This window comes from Prunus persica, chromosome G1 (assembly GCF_000346465.2).
Source record: "Prunus persica cultivar Lovell chromosome G1, Prunus_persica_NCBIv2, whole genome shotgun sequence".
Taxonomy (NCBI): domain Eukaryota; kingdom Viridiplantae; phylum Streptophyta; class Magnoliopsida; order Rosales; family Rosaceae; genus Prunus; species Prunus persica.
The window spans coordinates 43688404-43707103 of NC_034009.1; the positions used below are offsets into that span (position 1 = coordinate 43688404).

The 18700-nt window shown below is 36.0% G+C and overlaps 3 protein-coding genes and 1 long non-coding RNA gene across 5 annotated transcripts; 3 read left to right on the forward strand and 1 right to left on the reverse strand.

The window, feature by feature from the left end:
- LOC18792755 lies at positions 146 to 1688 on the reverse strand. Its single transcript, XM_020555337.1, has one exon. It carries the CDS (start codon positions 1319 to 1321, stop codon positions 332 to 334), a length of 990 nt encoding a protein of 329 aa, XP_020410926.1. The 5' UTR covers positions 1322 to 1688; the 3' UTR covers positions 146 to 331.
- On the forward strand, positions 2665 to 5491 carry LOC18789978 (cytochrome P450 CYP749A22). Its single transcript, XM_007226345.2, has 5 exons — positions 2665 to 3112; positions 3672 to 3895; positions 3982 to 4214; positions 4318 to 4696; positions 4796 to 5491. The coding sequence occupies exons 1-5, from the start codon at positions 2821 to 2823 to the stop codon at positions 5222 to 5224; spliced, it is 1557 nt and encodes a 518-aa protein (XP_007226407.2). The 5' UTR covers positions 2665 to 2820; the 3' UTR covers positions 5225 to 5491.
- LOC18789975 (40S ribosomal protein S10-1) lies at positions 10008 to 12075 on the forward strand. 2 transcript variants are annotated; one of them, XM_020568037.1, is made up of 6 exons: positions 10008 to 10178; positions 10455 to 10563; positions 10679 to 10727; positions 10825 to 11101; positions 11321 to 11453; positions 11737 to 12075. In XM_020568037.1, exons 2-6 carry the CDS (start codon positions 10561 to 10563, stop codon positions 11824 to 11826), a joined length of 552 nt encoding a protein of 183 aa, XP_020423626.1. In that variant the 5' UTR covers positions 10008 to 10178; positions 10455 to 10560; the 3' UTR covers positions 11827 to 12075. The 2 variants fall into 2 exon arrangements, with proteins under 2 accessions (XP_020423626.1, XP_007223545.1); XM_007223483.2 differs by having other exon boundaries at positions 10009 to 10178; positions 10490 to 10563.
- LOC109950179 lies at positions 14971 to 15921 on the forward strand. Its single transcript, XR_002272478.1, has 3 exons — positions 14971 to 15462; positions 15587 to 15634; positions 15732 to 15921. It is a non-coding gene; the product is annotated as an uncharacterized LOC109950179 (long non-coding RNA).

The window sequence follows — 18700 nt, forward strand, 5'->3', positions numbered from 1 at the left end:
TATCACTCTCTTAAAAGAAAGATTCCAACACGCACTTTTGAGCCGGAGGAAGTGGTGAAAAGTGTCAACCAGCAGTCCAATATGAAGCATAAGCTACCTATAAATGCAGAGAGAGATTAAATAGTGTGGAAAGAGAGGAGCACATAAAAAATTCATTTGATTCTATTGAAGAGATTTAGAAAAATACAATTCAACCCTCCATCATCATAAAAGAATATTGATCTAAAGTGTAATTCCTATGAAGTTGGTTTCCAAAACACGAAACCGAAAGAATCCCTAAATAGAAACAAAAGAGCACTTTATATTTGTGTGTATATGTATATGTTATGTACTAAGAGAGTTGCTCATTGTTGGGACAAGAAATTGATCCAATATGTTGGTGAGCTTCCTCCTTTGTGGTGGTGGTGCTATTAACTTTGACAAGCACAAAGCAAAGCTGAGAGTCATGGTTGAGGCGGAATGACCAAAGCTGCACCATCTCATCTTCCTCGAGTTTATTTGCCTTGGCAACCTTTCTCCATCCCGAAACCAGATTGTACACATGGTTGCCTCCCATTTGCCATTTCTTCAGGCGTAAAGAATCGAAGCTCAGATCATATGGGTTGAGCATCAAAACAGGGATACCAATCAGCCGCTTCTTCTTGTCACTGTCACGAATATCCAAATCACTCTGCTCCTTTTCCTTAAGAAAGTCTGCGCTTTTGCCCTTAATCCCTGGTATCGAAAATCGAGCATTATTTGCAGACATATCAGACGCACATATCTTCTTCTGGATTACAAGTTTCACATCTCCACCAATTCCACTAATAATGTGTTTTAGTTCTTGAGGCAACTCTGGTTTTGGCTCCAATTGTTCAGTTTGAACATGAACCCTTTTCTGCTTCTTCTTTTTCTGGTTCAGATTGTTGTTGTTGTCATTTTGGAGAAGGTTGTCACTCCCAAAACAATTATGATCATCAGAATATTCTCCCTTCCTTTTAAGAGAAAGAGGGCCAAGTCTGCTCCTTTTCTTCTTTGGAATGAAAATGTTATTCAACTCAAACCCTAGCTTGCCTGCCAAAACCCTTTGTTCCCTTCTCTTTCGAGCAAAGAAGTTGATCAACTCTTCAACAACGGTCTTTTCGTCCAAAAGCAACTCCATTGATTGTTGGATTGCTACATCAGCCAATAGCTCCAAGGAAGACAGAGATGATGAAGATGCTGATGCCCTTTTCTCAACATCTTCCTCCCAATGTTTCACATCAACTTCATAAGACTCAAGATTCAGAGAATTTGAAGGAAACTCATCAACCCCAGAATCAATAACCTTCATTTTGCCCATCACTCCCGTTGAAACAAACCCACACACAAACAAATTAAACTTAGAAAAGAAACGTACTTTACTGCTTAGACTGACAGAATGATCAGAAAAACAAGTGGGTTTCCAAAATGTTGAGTGACAGAGAGATCACTCAACTTCCGAATTGAAGAGAGCGAGAGAGAGTTTGCTGTGAATTGAACTGGGTTTCCAAATTATGATGAGATATACAAGTGGGGGTTTCCTTATATGAAGAGGATTCACGTTGGAGAGAGAGAGAGTGTGTTTCCAAATCCTTTGTGATGGTGGTGTTATTATCCTTGAAGGCCAAGGAATTAAACCAACTGGCAAAGCGATTCAAATCTTATTAGGATCCTAACTATAAGTTGCTTTTCTGCTCTTGCTCTGTTTCCGAACGCTTCTTCTCTCACATGTATTCCACGTTTTATTTATTTTCTTTACTTTTAATGCCTTCAAAATTTTAGAAAAATGACGCAAGTGGTTTGGCCTTTTTTTTTCTTTTTAATTTGATTATATATATAAAAAAAAAGATTGTAGGAAAATTAAATAAAATTTTAAAATCGACAATGCTACAATTTTTACCTTTTTATTTATTTATAATTATTACGGTCAATTTTGTGTGGGCACATAACGTAAATATAACGGTCAATACATGTGGACACTATTGTGGGCGTGGTTAACTGGTTCTCCAACAATGGTTGACTTCCTAACGCTACGATATATTATGCATGTCAAGGGTCGCACACAAAGTGGGAAAAAGAAAAGTTGAGATAAAGAGCTAGGATATTAAGTATATTTTCATTTTAAAATAAGAATGATCGGATGACTAAAGCACGACTATTCTTAATAGGTTTTTTCCTTATTGACGTAATGAAAGTGAGGAAGATTTGTGATTGTTTCGTGACATTATTTTGACTAATGCGCACTTGAGATTTATAAGTCCTTTAATGTACTAATTTATGTATTATTTAAATTCATATTATATAAATATATCAGTCCTCCGAAAAATTAAAAATAGAGAAAATAAAATAATAAGTCATTTTTTAAATCGAATTCTCCTAACCGTTAACCGTAACCGATATGGATGATGAGCTTCTGTGACGCTCTTACACGAAGACGAGTGGGATTCAATTCAACTGAGATTCTTACACTCTGGAGGTGGGCCCTTCCTACGTGGAAGACGTTGAAGTCATCCGATGACGGTTGATCAGGAGCCGTTGTTTTCAGCGACCCAAAGGCTATATACTATAACTATACAAGGCAGGCTTACAGCTGTTTTAAACGTTTTATTCTCCCATAGATTACCCTACAACTTGTAATTTTAACTCTAAATAGACGAATCTTGCATAAATTGGAAGTAATCATTTTCATTTTCATTTTCGTTTGTTCTCCCAAACCAAGTAATACTTATCATCAACAAAGACGAGCAAGAAGCTTGTTAAAGAGAAACAGGAGAGGAAGAAAACTGAGAAACTGGCTAGGTAGGTTGAGAGGAGAAGGAGATGAAGAGAGAAGAATTAGGAAAAATGATCCTTGTCTCAAGCATTGTTTGTGTAATGTTGCTGCTGTTGTCGGCTATGATCAAGATGTTTGAAAAGCTATGGTGGAAACCGACTCACATACGGAAGCTGATGGCTCTGCAGGGGATCAAAGGCCCTTCTTACAGATTTATCCATGGAAACACCATAGAAATCTCCAACATGAAAAGGGAAGCCATGAGCAGGCCCATGAGCTTATTCCATGACAGCTTTCCTCAAGCTCAACCTCACATTCACTTGTGGACCAAGTTATATGGTAAAGAAACCCTTCCCTTCATGCATCTTCAACTACTGTAATTGTTTGATAAACAACCACGACCAATTGTCAAATCTCAAGTCTGTTCATGATTGACAGGATGATTCGTTTCAAACTTGGTTGTTTATACCATATTTGACCAAGCAACTAGAACAACTCTAGGCAAAACAAAGAGTCCCACATTGGAATATTACAAAAAGTGAAGACTCCCCCTCACCTATAAAAGGAGACCACTCTCCAGTTAAGAAGGGGGCTTTTGGGCTGAGTTGATCTTTAGTCATGGGCTTCACCCTTCTTCTCTTTATATTTGGGGTCTAACCCCTTGTACAAATGTAAATACACATCATTATAATAATGAGAATATAATCCTCACTCACATGGTGAAGGCCCTCATTTTCACCCATCACCCATCTCATCTTATCACTAAGTTGGGCTCAAAAGTGCCGAACCATTTTTGAGCGTCAACATTTGTATCTCATATTGCTGTTTGTTTGGTGCAATTATTTTTGTATTTTGAAATTGCTTCTGTATCAACAAACTTGCTACACTTTGGAAACAGGGAAGAATTATCTTCAATGGCATGGCTCCAAACCTCAGCTTGTCATTACAGAAGCTGCAATATGCAAAGACATACTGAATAACAATGATGGGGCTGTACAAAAAGCAGAGACAATAGGATATGTGAAGAAGCTATTAGGAGATGGCCTCACAAGATCCTCAGGTGAAAAATGGTCCAAGATGAAAAAGCTGGCCAACCATGCCTTCCATGGAGAGAGGTTAAAAGTGAGTTCCTAACGTTGTATATTATTGGTGATTCTTTCTTCGAGCATAACAAATTTAAAGTAGAATTTTCCCATTTTGTTCATCAGAGTATGATCCCAGCAATGATAGCCAGTGGCGAGACAATGCTTGAGAGGTTGAAAAACCATCAAGGCAGAGAGATTGAAGTTTACGACGAGTTCAGGTTTTTCACTTCAGAAGTGATTTCCAGAACAGCCTTTGGCAGCAGCTACTTAGAAGGCGAGAACATTTTTGAAATGTTGATGAAGTTAGCCTTCTTGACATTCAAAAATACTCACAAAATTAGGTTTCCAGGTATCAGGTACGTAACTCAGCCTTGTTATGCATAAAACTATGTTTCCTTCTAAGCTTTGCAGCAAACAACTATTGGTCACACCAATGTTCTTTCATTTTCGATGTTGCAGTAAGATCTTTAAAACCAGAGATGAGATTGAATCAGCGGAGCTTGAGAAAGGAATACGCAACAGCGTAATGGAGCTTATTAAGAAAAGAGAAAAGAAGGCAATGGCTGGAGAAGAAGACGGCTTTGGGAGTGATTTTCTTGGATTGCTTTTAGAGGCTCGCCATGATACCAATGAGAAGCAGAGGATTTCAGTGGACAATTTGGTCGACGAGTGCAAGACTTTCTACTTGGCTGGACAAGAAACCACTACCAGTTTGCTTGCTTGGACTGTCTTTCTTCTGGCCCTCCATAGAGATTGGCAAGAGGAAGCAAGAAAGGAGGTCCTACAACTATTTGGCAAACAAACTCCAAACCCAGATGGCATTGCCAAACTCAAAACAGTAAATAAGAAAAATCAATTCAATTATTTGATTATTGTAAGTTTGAAATGCATGCTGATTATTTACTGTCTAATTTTAACTTTGATGCATGCAATGCAGATGAGTATGATTATCAATGAGTCCCTGAGATTATACTCTCCTATTGTTTCCTTGGAAAGGAAAACTGAGAGGGAAGTTAGACTGGGAAATCTCACAGTCCCTGCTAATGTTGAACTGCTACTCCCAAACCTAGCATTTCACCTTGATCCTAAATTTTGGGGAGAAGACGTGCACCTTTTCAAACCAGAGAGATTCTCAGAAGGGGTTGCTAAAGCTACCAAGGATAACATGGTCGCATTCCTTCCCTTTGGAATGGGACCTCGAACTTGTGTGGGCTTCCATTTTGTAACCATTGAAGCAAAGATTGCTCTGTCAATGATTCTACAGAACCACTCATTCACCCTCTCTCCGGCCTACGTCCACTCCCCGTTTCAATTTCTTACACTTAGGCCACAACATGGTGTTCGAGTAACGCTACACCCGCTCTGAACTGTGTAGACCACGTGGATATGAGGTTAAATGCGGCGAAACCATGGCTATATGAGTTTCAGTCAAGTAATGGTATTGGGTTTGTGAGTTTTATTTATGTACGTAGAGTACTGTTGTTGGTACTTCAATAAAGTATTTGAGAGAAATTGACAATAATGGCTCCAATAATAGTTTAGTATTTTTTTTCTTTTTTATACAAACTATATTAAAGGAAGGAGATTTGAAAATAGGATTTTGGATCGCTCTTAATCACTTCAACTACAAACCCCTTTCATAGCTCTGTATTTATGCACGTAGGGAACGAGTCCACAAACCTTGAAAGGAATTTTTTTTTGTGCTGCCTAATAAGAGCATCCACAATGAGCTCCTTAAACCACCTCCTTAAACAAGTTTTAAAGAAGAATTGGAAAAATACAACTCCAACCATGCTCCCTCACTATCCATCTCTTAAAATAGGGAGATCTCTAAAAGCTCCTAAATTTGAGGAGAGAGAAAAGACAATTAGTGGCTCTCTATAATTTAATGATGCTTTATTTAATGAGTATTCCTGTCACTTGATTCAAGACTCCCCAAATGATGATATGCTTCTTAACCTGTGAAAAGAGTTTCCACAAAGCACCAGTGAGCTCGACACGGTGAAATGTATCCATTAGCAACTTAAGATCATTTACAACAAATCTTGATCCTTCATAAGTAACACATAGCTCAACCCGTGAAAAAAAATGATATAAGAATTTGACTACAAAAAGTAAATTGGTGCAATATGAGATATGAAACTGAACTAAATCGACATAGATAGCACGTAAACGCAATATGAGATCATAGACTCCTTTATCAATGATGTGTTTGCATCTTGATATTGTGGAACTCCATCATCTTCCAAGGCCTGGATTTCTTCTCTTCTTGTGACATTGCCACCTTCTCTTCGTGGGAAGACCTGCCAGATTTGATAGCTCTGGGTTCTTTCAATTTATTCTTCGAGGACTCATCGTGTTCAATAGAACCAAGTGGCCCAGTATAATACTCCGTAAGACAAGTCATGTAGCAACTGATCCTGCCACAGTCTCTTCCCAGCTCTCGGGTTGGACTACTGACAATTGTTTCTTTTAGGTTTTGTAATTTTTATTCCTGCAACAAGGAATCAGGTCGAAGAAAATAAGATTAAAAAAAATAAAATCTCTGTATCCATTCTAATATAAACTCAAAATCTGACTTAAATGTAACCGTGCAACCATCACTAACTGATATAAAGATAATCTGGAAAACATCGCAGCTGCCAAACATGCAATCCATGCTTGTGGAAATGCTAGTAAGGATATGGTCATAGCTATCTTTCCTGAACATACAACTAACAAAAGCATCTAAAATAAATCCTCTATATCATATTGATCCGGAAAAGAATTGAAAAAGAGATCCGGGAATCTTACTTGCACGGAATCTGCATGACTTCAAAGAAAAACATAATTCAACCACTGTTTTATATTCTAATTCCTCATACCTAACCAACTACAAACTTTCCTAAACTCTTAACTGGGGGATTCTACTATGTAAGAAATGAAGTTGAATTACCACAAAAACAATAGATCCTAAATCTTCGAAAGGTTTATGAATTCGAACAGAGAAGGCGGCTGCGGAAATAGCCCATAGGGACCAGAAGTTTAATACACAGTCTAGTAAAATGTAAGATAAAGTGGCTATCAGTTCCTTTGTTATAGCCTATAAGAAACTGAATTTTATGGAAGAAAGGAAATGAGTACAGAAAGGAATGGAAAAGTAGTCCATTTAGGGATACCAAATATAAAAAACAAAGCAAAAGAACCATGAAAGCCACACACAGTACAAACTCCCAGTCATGATGAATCACACTACAGGGAAAATCTCAAATCAGTAACTTTAAGAATTTCTCTATCTATCACTCTCTCAGAAGAAAGATTCCAACGAATCAGTAAACTAATATATAAATGGACACATAGACAAAACAGTGTGGGAAGAGAGAAGAGTACATGAAAAATTCATTTGATTCCATTGAAGAGATTTAAAAAAATACAGTTCAACCCTTCATCATCATATAAATGAATATTGATCTAAAGTGTAATTAATTTCTATGAAGTTGGTTTCTGAAACACGAATTCAAAAGAATCTCTACATATTATATCTATACGTATTACGTACTAAGAGTTACTCATTGAGACAATAAGTTGATACTCCAGTTTTGCTTACTCATATTGATGAGTAAGAGAGGTCCCAGAAGAAGTTGATCCAAGATGTTGGTGAGGTTCCTCATTTGTGGTGGTGCTATTAAGCTTGACAATCACAAAGCGAAGCTTGGAAACATCACTGACGCCGAATGACCAGTTATTTGCCTTGGCAATCTTGCTGCATCCCCTTAAAGACGGAGAAGGGAAGGAGCGGTTATCTATGTAATTACGGTCTTTGTTGGCCGTTGCTCCAATCGAGCACTCTCTTTTCTTTGTCCAATTCTGAACATGAACCCCTTCTTCTTTCTTCTTTTTCTGGCTCCCACTCTCAGAATTGTTAGGATCAGCAGTACATTCTTTATTCCTTTTTAGTGTTTTCATGTTAAGAGAAACATGACCAAGTCTGCTCCTTTTCTTCTTTGGAATGAAAATGTCATTCAACACAAACCCTTGCTTGTCGGCCAAAACCCTTTGTTCCCTTCCCTTCCAAGCAAAGAAGTTGATCAACTCTTCAACAACGGTCTTTTCGTCCAAAAGCAACTCTATTGATTGTTGGGTTGCTACAACAGCCAATATTCTACTTTCATTCGTGTTGAGAATGGCCCCAAAACCCCAAAGAGGTGTGAATTGGAAACCACAAGAAGATGATGCATTGTGCAAATGGTGAGTTTCTATCTCTGAAGATGGGGCTATTGGCACCAATCAATCAAATTACTTATTTTGGTTGCGTGTGTACCAAAAGTTTATGGAAAATAATTCTGGCATGAGCGGAGCCAGGGTACGATCACTGCAAGCTATTGCTTCTCGGTTCAAGATCATCAACTAACAATGTTCTCCATGGAATGCATGTGAGTGGCTCCAATTTTGAAGATGTGGTGAGTATCCATTTTTTTCAATACTTAAATTTATAATTCTAATTCTTTTCAATTATTAACTTGATTTTTATTTTATTTCGTGGGTAGGATATGAATGCAAAAACACTTTTCTTGAATGATAATAAACCTCCGAATAGGCCTTTCAAGTTGTATCATGCTTCGCAAATCTTAAAAAACGGCCACTAGCTTCTGATCTAGGAATAGACTTTGTCGTCCACAAGCGTCTATCTTCTGGGTAAAGTATGGCTCATGTGCAACAACATCGTTCAAGATGCAATAGAAAAGCTCTCTTCTCATGCAGAACCGCCTGCTAAAGTCAACTGGGGGATAAAGTGGTCTTTCACATAATAGTCCTCCATGAGACTCTTATGATGTTTTTCTCTCTTCCAATTCTTGTATTCACAGCCTACAACAAAACCACCATGTTTGGATTGTTGCGCTTATTGCTCCAACAAAACGAATGGTGTTGAACGGCTATTGCAACCCTCTGTTGATGAAGGTTATTATCATCAGAACCATCATTGAAGAAATTTTGTATAGCCTTCCCACGTGAATTCATTGTAAGAATGAGAATGAGATTGAAGGAGATTGTGTGGTCAATTCTGTAGAATTACCCTTATTAAAATGGACAAGAAAATAAGATGACCCACATGTTTGAAAATAATTGAATGAAAATAGGAAAATATAGGGAAAGATAAGGGAATCCAATAAAGTGAGATGAACAAAGATGAGTAATGGTTCAGAATATGATTGAAACAAGACAATAAGATATGGGAAATGGTTCAAAAAATAATTGATTGAAGATAGGAAAAGATAAGGGAATCCAATAAAGTGATATGGACAAAGATGAGCAATTGTTCAAAACATGATTGAAATAAGACAATAGAAGATGGGAAAGGGTTCAGAAAATAATTGAAAAACACAAGTGGAGGTGGGCAAAAGTTCAGAATATTATTAAATGAGAATAAAGGAATTCAATGAAGTCAAAGTAAAAATGGAAGACAATTATGGCAATGGCTTTAATGAATGGTTCAAATTATTCCGGGAATACGCAAAAGTAGCAACTCCAGGGATTGCTGCCACTTTTAAAAAAATCGTATGGTTCCATTGTTTTTAATATAAATCGTGCGCTACTTGTTTTTACTTTCAGAGTCCATGAAATAAAATGTTGTTGTACTTGTTTTTATTTTAAGTGAAATTCTATTATATTTTGGAATTTTATTTTTTTTAAAGTTAAAATATTTAGAAAATTAAATCACGAACGTTGAAACAAAATAATGTCAAGAAAAATTAACAATAAAAAAAATTTAAGGGCTAATCATTCTTAAACAATTTAATAAATTTGTGGACTCAAATTATGAGTCTGCAAGGTTGGAGGGAAAAAAAATTTGAGTCCTAAAAATACATGAATAGTTGTATTTTGAAGAGTAAAAATTTGAATTTAGCCCTAACATGTTAGAGATGGCCTTACTAAGCCCGGCCCGTTTTACAAGCCTAATAACAATAGAACAATCAGAGTGAGTAGTCATTAAAAATCATAGCGGGATTCAGAGTATTTACTCCCTCATACAAGGTTCTGGGTTCGAGTCCTAGCATCCGTGTAGTGTGTGTGAGTTTAGTATGTTATCGCCCCACTCAATAGAAAAGGTCTTCTAAATAATAAATAAATAAATAAATCACAGCGGGATTCTTAAAATTATTTTTTAACTTCGTGAAACCTAATTGAACTCATCTTCTTTCCAGCCGCCTCCTCTTCACTGTTCTCTCGTCTTCTCTTCTTCTCTCGACTCTCATTCATCGATCCCCTCTCTATGCTCATGATTCACTGTTGTCAAATCGCTTGATTCTCCGGCTTGCTTTGCTCTCTCATCACAATATCAGGTATATCTCATCTTCCTTCTAGTTTATCAGTCTTTTTAGTATTTAAATCCTATTTGCATTTGTTCTCTGTGGTTCAACATGTTATATTCATTGTTGTTTTTTCGGTACTTACAATTTTCTCTTTTATATTCTGAGGGCTCTCTAACACAGGTAAAAGAATTGCCTTTACTGTTTTTTGTATAATATTTGCCTTCATTGTTGTTTATATTCTCATGGATTTTCCGAAGCTTTTTTCGGCTCATAACTCTATTGGATGTGGATGTTCTGTATTGGAAGATAAGGAATTTCTCTCTTTTATTTTCTTCCTCTAGTGCGAGAGAGACCTCGACCTTCTTCGTTTGCCGCCGTCTCTTCCTCTAGTCATCAGCTCAACTTCGCAACCATGGTATTTCTCTATCCAATTCTCTGTTTGTTTCCTGTGAAACTGAAATGAAAATGAAAATGAAAAAGTTTGTTTGTTCATGGTTCTGATCTGTTACATTTGGTTTTTTCTATCCTAGATCATCTCAGAGAAGAACAGGAGAGAAATCTCCAAATACCTATTCCAAGGTACACACAAAAAACTTAGTTTTTTATTTATTCTCAATGAAATTAGGTTCTTCGTTTCCATTTTTTTGTTAAAATTTATTGAATTTAATTTGAACAGAGGGAGTGTGCTATGCAAAGAAGGACTATAACTTGGCAAAGCACCCAGAAATCGATGTGCCAAATCTGCAGGTGATTAAGCTGATGCAGAGCTTCAAATCCAAGGAGTATGTGAGAGAAACTTTTGCTTGGATGCACTACTACTGGTACCTGACCAATGATGGTATTGAGTTTTTGAGGAATTACCTCAACCTTCCATCTGAGATTGTCCCTGCAACTTTGAAGAAGCAGGCCAAGCCTCCTGGTCGCCCCTTGGGCCCATCTGGTGACCGCCCACGGTAATTGATTTGTTTCATCGTCTTTATTGGTTGTTGGATCTATTGATTTTTATTGAGTCTGGTTCTTTGTTCTAGAGTATGTGATATCGATCATTTAGGAAGTTATTTAACTGATTTGTGTAAGTAAACTGCGACAGATATGTGCTTCCTTTTCTAGTTCGTTTGTTGAACCCCTTGATTGGTTGGAATGTAATGTGGATGTTTTGATGATGTGAACAGCGGCCCACCTCGCTTTGATGGAGGAGAACGCAGATTTGGTGACAGGGATGGGTACCGTTCAGGTCCTCGTGCACCAGGGGGTGATTTTGGTGACAAGGGTGGAGCACCTGCTGACTACAGACCTTCTTTCGGGGTAATATTTCCGTTGTCAAGCAGTTTTTTTTTATATATTTATCATTTAGGTACTATGTCTTTTTACCATGTATTGGGTTGGAGATCAATTGCCTTCCGATGATATTCTATTCTTCTTTACATTTTGGAATTGTATTCTATCTGATCCCAAGTACCTTGTTAATGAGGACTTTACAAACTTATATACTGCCCACTTAAATGTGTTTTATGATTAGAAGATTTCCTCACTTTGGAAAAATGATGCATTTGTTAACTCATTATGGTTCTTTCTCCCGAAATATCAGGGTAGTAGGCCTGGCTTTGGTCGTGGTGCCGGTGGATCTGGTGGAGCTGGTGGTTTTGGTGCTGGCCCAGCAAGCTCTGATCTCTCCTAAGGAAATGGATTACTTGGACACCGTTTGGTTTCCTAAGTTTGCATTTAAGAACGGATGACATTCTGTACTTGGAGAGAATAGCAGTTTTGTTTGACTTGCAAGAGTCTTGGGATTGTATTAGATGTTTGTTTTTATTCTATATGGTCTATGAATTGCACTTTGCAAAATTTATTTTCTGTTTTCTATATGTCGTTGAGAAATTTCGTATATGACGTTTAATAATTATTTTCCTGCGTTTTTTGACCGTCATTTTTGTGCGACCTTCAGTAACATGTCATAGTTTTTGTCTTGGTATTTCGAATGGAAAATCTGATACTTATCTGGTTTGATGTGTTCCAGCATCTGTAGTTTGTATAAGTTTCGTATGGTATTGCACTTCTCAATAGAAAATGTTATCAAAACACATAAAATGTATGTAGCGGTCAAGCCAAGAGTATAGCTCGTTATTAGAGACAATTTCTCTAATAATTGAGAGATTTTGTGACTTAAAAAGAAGCAGCAGCAGAAGTAATAAAAAAACAAAGAAGAAGAAAGAAATTGAAACTAGTCTTGCATGGGCACAGTGGGCATTTGTTGGCCCAAGCCTATTTGTGGGCTAGACTAGACTAGCTCAGCCTTCCTAATTGGAAAGATTGGACTTTAAAATTACTTTTGGCTCGTCCCAAACCTGAGGTTTTAACTCATTTTCACCCCAGCCTAGAATTCTTGGCTTTGGTGACAATAAAAAACAACTATTGGGCCTAAACCCTCCATTAGGCATTTGCTTGAGTTTTATTATTTGATGCACAATCTCACTCATTATACGAAATATAATAGCTATTAATTAATTGAAGTGTAATCCAATACAATAGGAACATTCACAATTAGCATCATCCTAATTCGATTTTATCCCAATGTTTCTACAGTTAATTATTTATCTATCTTCTCAATGTTGAAAGAGGTCCAAAGTTTGAAATCGCTTCCCCTATGAATTAGGAAATAGCTCTTTTACATTCTCCAACATGATTTAAAAAAACATATTTATTTTTCAACCAACCAAAAAAAAAAAAAATCCAAAGTGAAAATAATAGGCTAAGGCCAAGAACAAGGCCCATAAACAAAACTAACACAAACAATGCCCATAAAATTTGCCCCAAACCGACTACAAATCGCATACATCAGAGATTTAGGATTTACTTCAGAGTAGACGATAACGAGTGCGAGAGACGCCTCAACCTTCTTTGTTTGCCGCAGTCTCTTCCTCTAGTCGTCAGCTCAACTTCGCAACCATGGTATTTCTCTATGCAATTCTCTGTTTGTTTCGTGTGAAACAATTGTTGGCACTAAAACTAAACATATAGAAATAGAAGCAACTTACAGGTGACGTGGATGGTCTAAGGACCGATTGAGCCCTTGGTATGAGCACGTTATTAGGATGTGAGGCTGGGCCTAGGCTAAGGACAGAAACAACATATGAGGTCTAGAGAAACAATGTGGTACCAGCCGAAGACCTTTCAATGCTAAAGTAAGTTACGAAAAAACTTTGCTATTGATAAATGCTAGAGCATGAGAATCAAGTTGAAAGTCTTACCTTATGTCTAGGGCAAGAGGCCCTATCTATAGAGAGTGCTTGGTATGCTTTTAGCACTTAGTTTCGATATGGGACTCTTGGGAGTGTCTTATGAGGTCGACACGAGTCTCCGCAAAATATCTAAATGGGGGGGAGGGGTTCGAGGTTGTCCTGCATAATCGGCACAGCATACCGATTGTATGTCCGAGGAACTTCTGGAACGCTTGCCGATTAGGAGACTGACAGCTATACTGGGTAATGAATCGGTCGCGGATACCGATTTTCATACCTAACTGATGTATCAGTGGGACGCAGTGTTTCCTAGCTTCATACTCTTTCCACGTGTTATGATGTAAGTGGAGCGATCAAATACGATACAAACTGTAATGAAAAAGAAAAAGAAAAGTTGGTTGTCCATAGTTCTGATCTGTTACATTCAGTTTTTTCTATCATAGATCATCCCATAGAAGAACATGAGAGAAATCTCCAAATACATATTCCAAGGTACACACAAAAAGCTTAGATTTTTATTTATTCTCAATGAAATTTGGTTCTTCGTTTCCATTTTTTTTGTTAAAATTTCTTGAATTTAATTTGAGTAAAGGGAGTGTGCTATGCAAAGAAGGACTTTAAATTGGCAAAGCACCCAGAAATCGATGGGCCAAATCTGCCAGTGATTAAGCTGATGCAGAGCTTCAAATCCAAGGAGTATGTGAGAGAAACTTTCGCTTGGATGCACTACTAATGGTACCTAACCAATGATGGTATTGAGTTTTTGAGGAACTACCTCAACCTTCCGTATGAGATTCTCCCTACGGCTTTGAAGAAGCAAGCCAAGCCTCCGGTCGCCCCTTGGGCCCATCTGATGACTGCCCACGGTAATTAATTTGTTTCATCATATTTATTTGTCATTGGATCTATTGATTTTTGTAACTGGGATTGTTTCTTTGAGTGTTTTGCGAACTGGGTTTGATTATTTGAATAACTTATGGTAGCGACTTGTTACTATGACCTTATTTGATGGAGTTATGTGGTTCTTTGTTCTAATTGTAAATGGCTATTCGAATAGGTGGTTTGTGTTATTTGGTTTGGCTAATAAGTTAGTATGCACATGTAATTTGTACAGGAAGTCGTTAATTTGGTAACTGTGGCCTTGCTTAACTGGTTTGATGTCTTCCAGCATCCATGTAGTTTGTTTGAGTTTAGTATAGTATCGTTCCTCTCAACAGAAAAGGTCATAAAAAAACTTAATGTATTTAGCAGTTATACCAAGAGTACATCTCATTATTAGAGACAATTTCTCTCATAATTGAGCTATTTTGTGACTGAAAAAAGAAGAAGCAAAAGTAACAAAAAGAAAAAAGAAGAAGAAAGAAAATGAAACAAGTTTTGCATGGACACAGTGGGCTTTTGTTGGCCCAAGCCTATTCGTGGGCTAGACTAGACTAGCTCAACCTTCCTAATCGGAAAGATTATACTTGAAAATTATTTTTCCCTCATCCCAAACTTGAGGTTTTAACCCATTTTCACCCCAGCCTACAATTCTTGGGCCTAAAGCTCCATTAGGCATATGCATGAGTTTTATTATTTGATTCACAGTCTAACTCATTAGAAGAAATATAGTACCTATTAATTAATTGAAGTATAATCCAATACAATATGAACATTCACAATTAGCATCATCCCAATTCGATTTTATCCCAATGTTTCTATAATTAATTAATTATCTTTTCAACATTGAAAGATGTCTCAAGTTTGAAATCACTTTCCATTTGAATTAGAAAAAAGCTCTTTTACATTCTCCAACATGATTAAAAAATATTTATTTATTTTTCAACCAAAAAAGGAAAGGAAAAAAAAAAGAAAAAAAAGGGGGAAAATAACAGGCTAAGGCCAAGAATAAGGCCCATAAACAAAACTAACACAAACAAAGCCCATAAAATTTGCCACAAACTGACTATAAATCGCACACATAAGAGATTTAGGGTTTACTTCACAGTAGACGATAACGAATGCAAGAGAAACTTCGACCTTTTTCATTTGCCATCATCTCTTCCTCTAGTCGTCAGCTCAACTTCGCAACCATGGTATTTCTCTATCTAATTTTCTGTTTGTTTCCTTTGAAACTGAAATAGAATGAAAATGAAAATGAAAATGAAAAGTTTGTTGTTCATGGTTTTGATCTATTAGATTTGGTTTTTTCTATCCTAGATCATCCTAGAGAAGAACATGAGAGAAATCTCCAACACATGTTCCAAGGTACACACAAAAAGCTTATATTTTTATTTATTCTCAATGAAATTTGGTTCATCGTTTCCATTTTTTTGTTAAAATTTCTTGAATTTAATTTGAACAGAGGGAGTGTGCCATGCGAAGGACTATAACTTGGCAAAGCACCTAGAAATCGATGTGCCAAATCTGCAATGGTAAATTATTGCATGTTCGTTGTTGTGCTTATATTTTAAGTTTAATTGTGCAAGATGGTTTGAAAACAATAAATCAATCTGTAGCCAACATTAGAAGTTTAGTAACCATCTTTCATACATCACCGACCAAGTACCAAGTTTTTCTAACATGTTGTCAAAATATAGGGTTAAAACTCATAAATGTTCCATTAAATGTGAAAACTAGATGGAATTCAACTTATAAGATGTTGGAAGTGGCTACAAAATATAAAGCAGCTTTAGGATTATTTCAAACAAAAATCAAACATCAACCATTTTTAATAGATGAAGATTGGGATATTGCATCACTTTGGAGAGAACATTTAGTTCAATTTTATGGATCCACTGAAATAATTTATGGCTCTCACTATCCAACTATTCTTTTAGTACTAAAAGAAATAACTAAAATAAAAGACATTTGTCTTGAAATTGAAAACAATGATCTTTTCCAATAGCTTAATGTTTGTGATATGAAGTCAAAATTTGCAAAGTACTTTGGGGATTTGCCCTTGATTTATGGTTTGGGTGTAATTTTAGATCCAACGAATAAAACAAAAAAAATTAGAAGTGCTTTGTGAAATTCTTTATGAAGGAAATTCAAATACATTTGTGAAAAAGTGCTCACAACATTAAAAGAGTTATATGGAGAGTATAAATTATATTTGTCTTTGCATGATAGATCACAACAAGAACGAGCAGTACCTACATCATCTACATCTTGCACTTCAACATTTAGTAGAAAAATAAGTCGTGTGGATGACCTTTGTGATTCTAAAAGGTTAAACACAAACAATTTTTCATAATGAATTATCACACTATCTTGATTCACACACAAATGATCATGATGAAAATAATCCTTTAAGGGCTAGTTTGGCATTGATGTGCTATGAAAATAATCGCTGTCAGATTTGCTATGAGAGAAAACATTTTGGCGTTTGGTAAACTTTTTGTTAAAAGTGTTGTTGGTACTGATTCCCACATAATCAGAAAATGATTGCCGCATAATCATTAAACTCAGCGCCTCTTCGAAACTGATTCCTGCATAATCAGAAAATGAAGGCACTTCATTAGCTGCTTTTCCTTATAGCTTTCTCTAACAATAATTTTTAACAATAAGTGATTTTCTCATAGTTTACAAAACGGGTTGGACTTCCCAAATTTTTTTTAAAATCAATTATAATTCCAAATAAGCAATGCCAAACGGGAGCTAAATATTTAGGCATGGTGGCAATCACAGCAAAAAAATTACATTGTGCTTTCCACCATGGCCCGTGATATACTAACCATTCCAATGTCTTCAGTTGCTTATGAATAAGCTTTTAGCAAAGGTGGACTTGTTATAAGTGACCATCGAGCAAGTTTGGCTCTAAGTAGTGTTGAAGCATACGTTTGTGGAAGTGATTGGATTAAACAAGAAAAAAAATGAAAGTCAAGAAGAAAATGAGTGTACAAGATGAACAAGAATGGCCATAGTGGTTTGTCTGAGATGCAAAATAAATATTTTCTTTTTTGATTGTTTTGTAGTCTACTTCAATTTTGTTTCAACATAATTTCAAAATTTCAAGTATTGTTATTATATTTAACTAGCCTCTCTGCACGCGCTTCCGCGCTTGCGAGAGGTTTTTTTAAAAAAAATAAGTAAATTTATTTTAGAATTAAAAAAGATAATGGATATTTGTGTTCCATAAAAATAGGATCCATTATCTGAATTTTCTTTTAATTTTAATTTTTTAATACGAAAAATTATGAATTTACCATATTATCCTCATTTAATTAATAATTTCAATTCTTAATGTTTGCATTAACCAAGGGCATTTTCTGGTATTTTAAATGTTTCGCTATTCTCTGCCTTTTGCTTTATATATATAGATTATGAATATAAGAAAGATAATGGGTAGTTGTTATTATATTTCAAGGTTTTGTTTGAAGAGTAGAGAGGCTTTTTTTAAAAAAAAAATTAAATTTATTTTAGAATTAAAAAAAGATAATAGGTAGTTGTTTTCCATAAAAATAAGATTCATTATCTGAGTTTTCTTTTAATTTTAATTTTTTAATATGAAAAAGTGTGAATTTACTATATTATCCTCATTTAACTAATAATTTCAATTCTTAATGTTTTCTGGTATTTTGAATGTTTTATCATTCTTTGTCTTTTGCTTATATATAATGAATACTAGCCTCTCCGCACGCACTTCCGCGCTTGCGAGAGGCTTTTTTTAAAAAAAAATTTAAATTTATTTTAGAATTAAAAAAGATAATGGGTAGTTGTGTTCCATAAAAATAGGATCCATTATCTGCTTTTTCTTTTTCTTTTTTAAAATATAAAAAAGTGTGAATTTACCGTATTATCCTCATTTAATTAATAATTTGAATTCTTAATGTTTGCATTAACCAAGGGCATTTTCTGGTATTTGGAATGTTTCACCATTCTCTGCTTTTTGCTTTATATATATAGATGAATGGAGTTTTTAAACAGAAAAAACGAATGGAGTTTAATAAAGCCAAAATAATGGCCCATTTCATAGGGCTAAATAGGCCCGACTCATTGGCCCGGTCACAAGCCCGAAAATGTAAGGCCCATGAGCTTTGTATATTTGACATAGGACTGACCCGGGAGAAACGTTCCTTTCACTTGACGAAGTTGTTTTCAAAATGGGTAATTGCAACCCGAATGTAACATAACGAGTTCAACCATGGGATCAATTTGATGGCTATAAAAGTGATCCCGCACAATTTACCCCGTATTATAACCGCGCCAAGCTTGGTATATTTGACATAGGGCTCGATAACTCTTTAGGGCTGAGAAGGCCCGTTACTAAGCCCGGCCCGTTTTACAAGCCTAATAACAATAGAACAATCAGAGTGAGCAGTCAGTAAAAAT